The sequence below is a fragment of the Ixodes scapularis genome, unplaced genomic scaffold (assembly GCF_016920785.2).
Source record: "Ixodes scapularis isolate PalLabHiFi unplaced genomic scaffold, ASM1692078v2 PGA_scaffold1__304_contigs__length_218370807, whole genome shotgun sequence".
In the NCBI taxonomy this organism is placed as follows: Eukaryota; Metazoa; Arthropoda; class Arachnida; order Ixodida; family Ixodidae; genus Ixodes; species Ixodes scapularis.
Window position 1 is genome coordinate 170,875,910 of NW_024609846.1, and position 12,219 is coordinate 170,888,128.

Consider the following 12,219-nt stretch of genomic DNA (forward strand, 5'->3'; position numbering starts at 1 on the left):
GAACAATTCCCACGTAGTCCGGTGGAATCACGACAGACTCCTTGGCCCAGAGCGTGACAGAACGTGGCGGAAGATCAGGAACTTGAACGAATCGAAGCTGGTCATCTTCATCAGCAAAGCTGCCGTTCCCTTCAAAAATGCGAAGTGTGTTCCTTCTTCGCACGATCGTGACATGTGGTTGCTCAGTAAATGGCTGTCCAACGAGAAGCGGAATCGCCTGCGCTTCACTTGGAACAATGTAGATTGGAACGCGGACTGTAGCTTGGTCCACTGTGACGCTTGCTTCCGTCATTCCACACGGTAGAACTTGACCGGAACCGTAGCCCGCAATCTTGCATCCCCGGGACGGCTCGTTATAGCTGATTCCCAAATCGTCGGCATCTATCTTGCGCAACGTAACGCACTGACTTCCAAGGTCAACGTAAGCTCGAATGGGCTTCCCGTCTACCAGAGCATCTTGAAAGTACTTCTCGTTTCGTGCATTCACTTTCTGTTTATCTTCAATGCGATGACTTTTGACGTTCGTACTACCTTTGGCGCTTGCTCTGCAGTCCGCTGTTTTATGTCCTATCCGTTGACATTTGCTGCAGCGTTCTCGCTTCTGTGGTTTACTGCAGTTTGCAGATATATGTCCGTAATCGTCGCAGTTAAAACAGCGCGGCTCACCGCTAGAGTTAAAGGCCGGTTTTCGTTTAACAACTCTTTGGGTGGATCGGTGATTCGATGGAACTGCCTTGACAGTCGCTGAAACGGTCGCCACATCTGACCGGTGGGACGCTTCCTCAATGACGGCGAGTCGGTCGTCCAAACATTTTAGACATTCCAGCAGAGCCTCCGGCGTCGGGAACTTGACAACGCTCAGACTTTGAACGAGAGATTCGTCATTGATGCCGGTTATGACATAATCCACGATCTGATCTTCAGGACGTTGACAGAGTCGAGCTATGCTGACTTTTTCATGAAAGTACTGCTCGACGGTTTCGTTTGCCAATTTCCGTTTCGCTTCCATCTCTTGGTGCCGGCGCTGTAAGCATATGACGGGTGGAAAAGCTTTCTTCAGCTCCGCCTTCCATTCAAGCCACGAGCGCTGGGCACTGACGAAGCCGTCGTACCATGTTTTAGCGATTCCTTCCAGTTTCGTCAGCGCAAAACACGACGTCTGTCGCTCGTTCCATGAGTATATCACAGATAGTTCGTCGACTTTTCTTATCCAATGTTCGATGGTCTGCGCTATAGATTCGTCACGGGGTTGAACACTGGTACCAGCTTACCAGAGTCTGTCGGTGGTCTTGCGTCATTCGTGGGCTGAGCTGTGGAACGTAGCAGGTCAGCCAAGCCCGTGATCGCTCCTCGCACGGCGGCTTGTATGGCCTCCTGTACAAGAGAATTAAGTCCAGGAAGGTCGCCTGTCGGTACATTCAATCCAGTCTGAATTGCCGGAGGGACGATCGATGGGCTCGTCACCGATGTTCCTTTTCCTTGATTACCGGTGTCGGAGAGTTCAGGATTTCCAGCTGCCACACTACCTTGGCTCGTGGTCGCGCCATCGCTAACGCCAAGGCCTGTGCTCCTTGCTCCAGTAGTAACGGTGACTGGAAGTCGGGGAGGGCCCGCTGCCGCAGTCAGTCGGGTCCGGTTCCGTTCGCTGCGCCGCTGACCTTCCTCGTTCGGTTCAGCCATGTCGAGGTTTCGTTTGGCGCCGCTGTGCCAAGTCGTAGCCGCAGGATTCGATCCGAAGTGGGCCGTGGTTGCTGGCTATCCCACTTCTGAGATGTTACGGTCTCGGCATTGAAGACGGGGGCGGCCGAGAGAAGGTTAGGAAAGGACGTTTAATATACGTCAGGCGGGTATGGCTACCGAGAAAAGAACTCAAAGTCACGCGGATCGTGGAGCGCTCTCGGGGTACTCTTCGTCGTCTTCGAGGACGGCGCTAACACTCGCACTACTTATAGCACGTTGGTTGAGCTTTTTTTTAATTCTGTCTAGTGTTGAAGAACGAAAAACACCTTTGGACGCCAGAAATCGGCCAGACTCAACGCCGCAAGACAATCAAAAGTGCCAGATTCATGACACCACCGCTAGGGTACGCGCCTTTTTAATCTGGGTGGTGACGTCAAAACACGCGTGTCGCGACGCTTTCACTTTTCTTTTTCTTTTTCATGTCTGCTTCGGAACGCGTGAAACAACATCTCTTGGCTCATGCTCTTAGCGTCTTAGCTAGACCACTGTATCTTAACTTTGACGGCGTTCGAATTTTTGTTGCGTCTTTGTATTTTCATCTTGATCTTGCGCTCCGCACCAGAGCAGGCACGCTTCTGCACGCGTGACAGTTTTAGACGCTAATGTTTGTACTACCCAAAACAAGGCCTAAAAAGTCCCTTTTCGCAGCACCCCCTGGGAAACGCAGGAGGCCTATAGTAAATCCCCTTCATGTTTCAAAAGTAGCGCAAGGTTCGTCGATGCAAGAGGCACGTTTTATAGCGGGAAATTAAATTGGTGTTGAGGTCAAAAGATGTCAATTTCCCCGCTAAATCTAGCGGAAAATCTAAGTTTGTTGATGGGTGACCTGACACGAAGTCATCTGACGTGATTTTCCCCGCTAAATTTAGCGGAGAAACTCCATTCGTGTTGAGGTCACGTGGTGTCAATGTTTCAGCTAAATTTAGTGGGGAAATTGTGGGAGCAGGGGAAGGCATGGAAGAGGAGGACAGGAGGGTACGGTGGAGGAGGATGGTTGGGTGCGCAGGAGGAGGAGGAGAGGAGGAGGAAATGAGGGGAGGGAGGAGGATGAGAGTAGTTGAAGGGGAGGAGGAAGAGATGAGGAAGAGAGGAGGAGAGTAGTGGAAGGAGGGAAAGAGGTGGATGAGGGGGAAGGAGGGGAGGAGGAAAGGAGGAGGAGGAGAGGAGGAGGGGAAGAGGAGACGAGGAGAAGGAGGGAAAGAGGAAAATGAAAGGATTAGGAGGGGAGGAGGAGGAGGAGGAGAGGAAGAGGGAAGGAGGAGGGGGATAGTAGGGGGAGGGGAGAGGGGCTTACCCTCCCCTCCTCCTCCTGAAGAGCTGCGCTCTAATTTCGCATAACAGAGATTTGTAAACGTCTCAATCTTTTTCGCGTCACGTATACAAGCCTGGATATACGATACAAAGGTGCCGGGTGACAAAACCTTCGACGGTACCGAAATGCGAACTCCGGGTATTATTATTACCTTGTAGCTACGCTAACCGCTGCACAACATCACCCTTTTCTGACTGCGTGAAAGAGAAGAATAAGTCATCCTAAAAAGCGGTATAAAAGTCCGAACAATGTAATAAACTCGCGCCTTTCGAGAAGTGTGTAGCACGCAATAATTCCATCGACGACTGAGCTACAATAACTGTCTTTTATCCACGGCTAGTTTGGTTGTCTGAACCATAGTCTTGCTTGGAACGATGAGCTGTGTTTTACCCGGGAGCTGGTTGCGCGTGCTTCTCTCCGATCCTCTTTTTCTTCGCGCCAAGGTGCGCGGGTGCCGGTCGGCGTTGGGTGTTGAGTGCTGTCGTCTGTCGGACTCTTTGTCCGCCACAGGAGCTCCCCCCTAGTCACGGGACGGTTTAGCCGTTGCGTGGAACGATGCTGCGGTGTCGGGTTAGCGTCAATGTGGACCCTGTTGACAGGTGATTTTCGAGCCGGTGCTGTAGCTGCACTGGTTTTTGGACGTGTTATACCTGAGTTGTCTATCCCAGTTCTTATGACACTATGCGAACATGTCAAGTTATCTGATTCTGGTCCAGACGTATTGGCCATGTGAGCAGGTTTCAGTCGATCGAGGGATACGGTATCTTTTTGTCCATTGATGTCAAGTTTGTAATATTTGGGTGCTCGCGCAATTACCTTGAAGGGTCCTGTGTATGTAGGTTGTAGTGGTCGTCGCACTGCGTCGTTGCGCACAAATACGTGGGTTGCCGTTTCCAGATAGGGGCTCACAAACACTTGCGATTGGTGTGGCTTGCGAAAGGGTACCGGTTGAAGAGACCGTATCACGGTTTTAAGCCGTGCAACGTAGTCCAGGGGATCAGGTAACTCGGTGTCTGGTGATGCCACAAAAAAATCGCCTGGTAGTCGGAGTGAAGATCCGTAAACCAGCTCTGCGACGCTGCAGTTGGTGTCCTCCTTTAGTGTTGTGCGGAGTCCTAGAAGGATCATAGGAAGGGTTTCTGTCCACGACGTATTATCTGAAGCTTTTAGTGCCGTTTTCAGTTGCCGGTGGAATCTTTCGACGAGGCCATTGGCAGCAGGATGGTATGCTGTCGTCGAGATATGGTTTACGCCGAGCAGTTGTGAAAGTTTCGCGAATAATCGGCACTGGAAGTGTCGGCCTCTGTCCGTTGTGATTTTTGTCGGCACACCAAAGCGACTTATCCAGGTGGAGAAGAACGCTTTCGCGACCGTCCAAAGAAAAGACGGCTGATATCAGGTACCACTGCATTTGCCGTCTTTAATGCGTGGTTCGGAAGTTTCCCTGGTAAGCGCAGGGAGGAATGCAGCGGCGGGCTTGCTCTCCAAATTTTTGGTGGTACCAGCAGTGTCGATTAGGTTCCCCGGCGGGTGTTCTACTTGTCCGGGGTCGTCCCGTTTGAGGTCGCCCATTCGGTGATCTCTGATCGTTGCTTATAGATCGTGGCTCAGCCAGCCGAAGGGAGGACACTTCGGTGTTAAGTTGGTCCACCTTATCTGAAAGTTGTGAGACGACGACGCTGAGTTTCTCTATACAATCCTTGCTCGGAGGTGATGATGGTCTGGTTGTACCAAGAGTCGAGATGGTAGGTGTATTGACCTCTATGATCCTGTCTGCCATGCGAGCTAAGGCCTCGGTAGATGTTATTTCTGAGGCGGACAGGATCATACGGACGTTGTTTGGGAGCCGTTGAAAGAAAAGTTCTCTGAAAATTGATGCCTCGACTGTGTCAGGCTGGTCCCCAAGCAGTTGGTGCATTCGTCGTAAGAAGTCTGTTGGTTTTCGGTCTCCTAACTTTTCTGTCGTCAAGAGTTGTAGGCGGCGTTGTTCGGATTCCGTGGTGCGGTGAATAAGTTCTTCTTTAAGGCGATCATATGAGTTGTCGGGTGGTGCACGTAGAATGTCGCGAACTATCGCGGCAGTAGCTTGAGGTAGCGCAGCTATTACGAAGTCGAACCGGGACCTTTGCGATGCAATCCAGTGTGACCGAAATAAGGCCTCGACGTGTAGAAACCAGAGTTCTGCGTCGCCATTCCAAAAGGCGCGAAGCTTGAAGTTTGTGCTTCCGATGTTCGCAGCCAGCAAGGAAGGTTCACCGGTGGAGGCATCGGTGTGTAGTCTTGGGTCCGTCATTTCAGCAGTTGTAGGTTAGGACAACTAACTAGCAGGTAGGGGTTCGATGTCCGTGTCACCAGTTTGTAGCACGCAATAATTCCATTGACGACTGAGCTACAATAACTGTCTTTTATCCACGGCTAGTTTGGTTGTCTGAACCATAGTCTTGCTTGGAACGATGAGCTGTGTTTTACCCGGGAGCTGGTCGCGCGTGCTTCTCTCCGATCCTCTTTTTCTTCGCGCCAAGGTGCGCGGGTGCCGGTCGGCGTTGGGTGTTGAGTGCTGTCCTCTGTTGGACTCTTTGTCCGCCACAAGTGTTTTGAAAAGGGTTCATTCCAGCTCCGATTCTGGCTCGTGACCCTTTACATGTTGAACTTGGTTTAATAGACTGAAAAAATAATGCTCAACTTCTTTCGCAATGAAGTCAGCATGTCGGACCAAGTGCGTGACTTCCATAGGCTGCATCAGATCGCCTTACCTTTTCAGCATTTCAGATGCACAAAAAAGGGAATGGATCCAATCAGTTTACGGTACCACGATTGCGCTCTGGTGCTGTGGAGCGGCATGTACTTTCGAACAGTATAAGCACACAGTACTAGTGTGCAAATCAGATGCTTTATAGTATTATACAGTACAGCATTTAAAACTGTAATTTAGGATTGTATACAACCTACATTAGTTGTACTGCGTAAACTGTACACCTCATGCAGGGCAAATATTACTACATGTTTGTACTGTGTAATTGTGTATTCCGTTCACAAAATACAGTACAAAAATGCTACACTTTACCATGCAATTGTATAACACTGGAACATTATACAGAATTCACTATTAATACGGTACGCTAGTTCCACTGTAATACATACACTACTAGTAATGTATAGGTCGTAGTGTTGTATACTGGTGCTATAGAAGCGTTTCCAGCGAGTTCTAGTTATGTATGCTGGTACACAAAACAGAATCGCGGGAAAGTATTATATTTATTTCTAACCTTCTAAGTTAGCAAGAAATTACTTACACTCAAAAAGCCGCTGTTTGGAGCGCCCCTGTGTAACATAGGCCTTTCTTCGTGTGCCCTTTTCTGAAGAAACTCTGGAATTTTCTATTATCACGTGAACACTAAGTCTAACATATAGTTATGATCAAGAATCGAAGATAATTATAGATGTTATCACAACCTCAGTTTCCAAAAGAGAAATTATACAGTAGACTTCATGACCTCGACATCGCATTTGGGGTAATTATCGAATCGCAACCACATGAAATTTTCGTAGTCCACTGTCAAGACCGTAAAAGGCTTCTTCATTTTTTTTCTCACCACAAGTGAACTGTGATTTTGTTTTTTTAAAACTCTTGTTTCTACCGCGGGCACCTTCCGTGGGAGTTGCGAATCTCAAAAAGCTACTGGCACTGATTATTGGCCACACTGTAGTACTGTACCATAAAATAGCTGAATCATGATTTTTTTTTTTTTTTTTTTTTGCAAAATCATTACAAACTATAGACGCCGATTTGTTATGTTGAATTTAATCCAAATATAAAAACCGAGGAAAGTCTATTTCCACCTGCTATGACTGGAGAGATCTCTTTTTACCAATTACTTTCGACAAACCTCGTCACGATAAAGATTTGCAGTTGGGCTATCCTGCTATTATGCGACTCAAGCTGCTAGACAGTAAAAATCGTGCGACGAAGAGAATACTGCAGGACGATGCAAGCGAAACGCACAAATAGCAAGAACGATTCCAATGAACTGCGGAACCTTCGATTGGATTTTAGGTACCGATTAGTTAACAACTTACTCGTTAAATCAATTCCGTAAATCACGTGGTGCCTTTCACCGACAATACTGAAAACGAATATCTCATCATACTATATACACTGGCCGGATAGCTGGCGCAATCTAGTGGCAAGCGCGTACGTTTTTCGTACCGATTCGTGGTTCGTAATTTTCTTACTTGGACTTCGACCGTTGAGATGGCGCCACATACCTGTTGCAGAATGTACTCGAAGCTTCCCGAATGCTTCAGGAGTAGGGTGTGCTTCGTGGCTGCGCTCAAGCTGTCGATGTGGTGGAATGCCATGTCTAACGCGTACTCAGATAGCCTTGGCGAGCGGTCCGGATACCAGAGGACGATCACGTTGAATTCTGTCAATGAGGGCAGAGGTGACATCACTGAACTTGCCTGAATTAAATTACGCAGTGAATTCAATTTAAGCATGATGAAAAACAGCCTCAGATAAACAGGGACCAAGAACGGGTAAAGAATACGACAGGACAACGGCTGACTCGCAACTGAAGTTCATTGAAAGAAAAGTGAACCAAAGAAACTTGTAAAACAGATTACACACATTCAGATTAAAAACCATTTCATATAGCTCACGTGTTTCTTCATTTTCTCAATATAGGCCGCTGTTTGCGTAAACTGGTGTTATCGAATTAGTGTGATTACCTTCATTGGGCAAGTGAAGAAAAAGTAATCTGACACAATCAGGGCTGAAGGGATGAGGGAAGACGGGCATATTGCTCAGCAAAGCGAATAGCACATTTCGCCCCCCACACAGACACACACACAAAAAGGGAGGTTAATAAATGCTCGTTGGCGCAATGGGTGGCTTCCTATTTTCGATGTACCCAGATGGTGTAGAATCCAAGTTGTTCTTTTTTTTTTCAGTTATTTTAATGACCACTTTTTTCGTGCTTTCGACCTTTAAAAACACCCGTTAAAACGTATTTAATTAAATACAAGGGGACTGTGTGCCTGCGTGCTTGCGTGCGTGCGTGCGTACGTGCGTGCGTGTGCGCACGTGTATGTGCGTCTGCGCGTCTGCGTGTGTGTTTGTGTGCGTGAGGGAGGGAGGGGGGAAGCATGCATCGCGTGCAGAACTTTTTTCTAGGGGTGTACGATAACACGGGTTTCGTATTCGAATGGAAAGATGGTTGCCCGAATAGCTCGATCCGACTTTCGAATTCCTGGTACTTAAGTTCCCGAATACTTTGACACACCAAATAGCAACGCGGCTGAAAAAAATTATTTTTATTTTGGAACGCTTTTAATGCAATGCCACACAGGCTTGTGTTCGATCAAAATCAAGCCTGCATTCAGAACCCTTGACTAACAATTAATTTCAACAGAAAGATAGCGTATTTTCTAGTCCATAAGTCTCGCCCTTGCGTAAGTCGCAGCCGCCTAACAAATGTTATAAAAAAAAAAAAGAAACGTTTGCATAGAAGCTGCATTTTCGGATAAGTCGCATGTATAACCTGTACGGTCGGTGCGGACAAACGGCATTGAGAAGCGCCTGCTTATCTGTATCTTTATCGCGATATACGCACGCGTTGAAGCCAGTTTCAACATCCTTGTCAACCAGTCGAACGAGAAATAACCCCGCAGAAATCTGTACAATTGAGCTCCATACTTCAAAAAGAAACAAAACCGCATATAAATCGCACAATTGTCGCAAACGCGTACGGACAAACATTTCGCAGGTAAACAAAGAACACGCGATTTAAGCTCTGGATCTTGTAGCAGTGTGTTTCTACCAAGGCCACGAAGGCCTTGGTAGTGTTCCTCACGAACACGGAATTGGCGAAAACTTTGCAGGGTGCTTAAAACTGCCTGTGAGATACTGAACATTTGTATCATTGCTCACCCTCATTGACAACTTCACCTCATCTTTCTTCCTCATCATCTTACCCTTTCTTCCCCCTACCCCTTCTCCCCATTACAGAGTAGCCAACCAGAACCTAAGTTCAAGTTAACCTCTCTGTCCTTCTATAATACAGCCTTCTCTCTCTCTCTCTCTCGATCGAAGCAGTTACGCTCGCAGCTTCTTGGGTGCGCTCGACGAAAACCCAAAAACCATACACGCAGCCATTTTGAATTCATGGATTTTGCGTCAACTGCAGGCTGCAGCCGGGTCAGTGTACTATAAACCTAATCTTGGTCGTTATGTCCGCAGGAGAAGGGAGACTATATGTCGCTATCTTCCTTATTCAAGGGCCTTACCGTCACGCAGGCCTACGCGACACCTTTCGGCCGAAAGGTAATTTAAAGATTTCTCCGCAGGACAATGCCGATGCCGCGAATGCAGCTGGGAAGTCCTTAAAAATTAACACTCGCTGTAAAAAAAAAATGAAGAAAAATTATGGGTTTAATTTAAATTGTATGTGGGCATGAAAATAATATCAAAAAGAGCAATATATACATAGCCCAGTGCTATATGCTTAAATGACATTTAAACAATACTGCACTCAGTGCCTTATAAAAACAATTCAAGTAGGTATTCAAGAAAATATATCATAATTATTATTTAAGTATCACAAAGTCAAGTCTTCGTGCCAACTAAGACTCGCAGGTGGCTCTTATAATTTAGTTCGACAGTCATTTCAAGCGTTTGCCTCAATTTGCATATAATGGTTATAGTAATAAAAAAAAAACGAGTGTAGACGCATATATACAGAATGTCTGATTTCATTCAGAACAGATTTCTTTTAAAAAAGAAATCAGTGAAAGCAACCCTAGTGCGGCCAAGGGGACATACCAGAGGGTCTAATTCTTGCGAAAAATTCAATAATTAACTAAATTTCCTTAACAACTTTGTAATGAGGAAAAAATTAACATACGCTTCGAGTTAGAAACTTGCTGAGCGTCATCAACAACCACTGAATCTTTCTACTTTAGATAGACTTAAAGCCCGTGAGAGGCACCGGAGTGCGTCAACGTTACCACTCGGGCAACATGTGCAAGGCCAACGGTGCCAAAACGCGGATGATAATCTTGTTATCCGCGTATTTGCACCGCTCCCCTTGTGCCTGCTGCACCAGTAGTAAATGGTGCATTCCCTTGCTTCCCAAGTCCTTCAAGGGTTTCTAAAATTCACTGATTTAGTAGTTTTCGATGTCGCTCAGCAAGTTTCTAATTGGAACCACGTGTTTGTTTCCACTAATTACAAAGTTCATTGACAAATTTTAACCAAATATTTTATTTATTGTGAGCATTTTCCGGATATAATTGTCCCCCTGGTCGCAGAACTCACCTGCACAAACAGCATTAATGGGCCTTTGACAATTGTTTTTAATGAATTTGTTCGATTTTAGATTACACACCCTGTATATTTATAATTTTTAAGTCCGCAGGTTTATCTCTGGTGTGAAAGAACCCGGGTTCATTGAATGCAATTACCGTTTTAAGCACATACCTTTGTAGAATGCAAAGTGTTTCAATGACACAAATTCAGTTACGTGTTTACGTGCATTCACAAATACATCCATAGTTTTGCAGATTGCGTGATTTGTTGTTATTTTTGTTCATTGCTTAAAATATGAATCGAATCATTTTATTTCTTGTACCACCGGAATTAACCAGACATTATGAAGTACTGAGTTTCTGCTCCGAGTGGTTGGAATAAAATGCCAAGGGGGTTTAAGTTGACGTTATATAATTTAAAATTTGAAGCAATATTAAGATTAGAAAATAGCGCCCAGCGAAACCCGAGAATACACGGGAAAGGGTAGCGTATGCTGCCAAAAATGGAGGGCATTTTTTATACTCAACGAGGTTTCGAAAAACTGTTTCAAACTTTTGAATTAAGTGGCTTTAAGTTACGAAGTTCTTGGCACCTTTTCTAAGCGACTAGATAACATTACATTCAGTCGGAGCCTGTGCGTTCTGAGGTTAGGAATTTATGGATGCGGTGATGAATATTGTGCTCATCCTTCTGAGAAATGCCCTGTAGCTACAGATACAGTTACAAAAAGTATGAAGGTCACATAGCGATCCCTCATGAAATATTTCATGACGCACATTGTTGACCATTTTTGGATCCGTTCTTCAGTTTCCAATGTAAAAAAATAGAATGATTCAGCTTACTTTTTATTGAATGATTGACTGCGCGCTTCTACAAGGGTTCACCAAGATATAATTCCTTAACAAGTGCAGCCATGGATATTGCAAGAAGTTATTCTAACTCAAATGGTCGTAGTTGCTTTACATCCCAGATAGGTGCCCTAGCAGTGACCTCGGGCTCCTATTCTGGTGGTTCTGTAATAAATAATTTTGTATTTATCTTTTTTTGAAATCTGGCGAAATCGTGTTATAACACTAATTTTGTTTCCGTGCTGGGAAAAAAAAAAGATGTTTAGCACGAACAAATTACTGCGAGATCTTAAGAGAAATAAACTTTTTTTAAATGCTCTATGACGTTCCTTAAAAGAATTACCCCACTATTCTTAAATAAGCTTGATTTGGAAATTTAGTGCTTTATAATGTTGTGTTTTAAGCCAAGTTTTATTTCAAATATTTTTTTAACCTTTCGGTCTTTTCTTGTTTTGGTCAAGATTCACGAGTTGCCACACTTTGTGCACTCTTTTGTGGAGATAATGTACAGAGCACACCATAGTCTTGACATAATTTTTCTTTATCATTTCCTTGTATCCCAGGTCGCTATCCCTTTGGGGTTGATAGTTTTCAATAGGTTACAGTCGCATTTGCCTTGAAAAAACCATAGTTCTCGCTCTCTCTTTCTCTCTCTTTCTCTCTCTCTCTCTCCCTCGCTTTACCTTTCTTTTGCGCAAGATCTAGAAGTTATTCTGGTTTGTCGGTGTCCCTCCAACATTCGGTTGAGAATTCTTTCTTATTTTTCCATCAGACCAACCACTGGCCCAAGCTTGTGTTCTTGCCTGTTTCAATGAAGACAGGGATTATAAAAAAACCTACATGACGACCTCAAAAAAAAAAAAAAAAAGATGAATAAGTGTTGTAACTACAGAAAAAAAAAAGCAGATAGCTGATTGAGAAACGCTGCTATTTTTTTATACGACTTGTGTTCTTTCTAGTTTTTAATGCTTTTGTTTGCCTTTATACAATACCATGTTGCTTTCCACCCTATC

At 45.2% G+C, this 12,219-nt stretch overlaps 1 protein-coding gene across 1 annotated transcript in view; it reads right to left on the reverse strand.

Moving 5' to 3' along the window:
• The window catches only part of LOC8039566, a 298,351-nt gene that overhangs the window by 219,312 nt on the left and 66,820 nt on the right, over nt 1-12,219 (reverse strand). Inside the window, exon 4 of the mRNA XM_042290402.1 lies at nt 7,319-7,476. Within this exon, the coding sequence (XP_042146336.1) occupies nt 7,319-7,476 (158 nt within the window). The remainder of the gene's footprint in view (nt 1-7,318; nt 7,477-12,219) is intronic.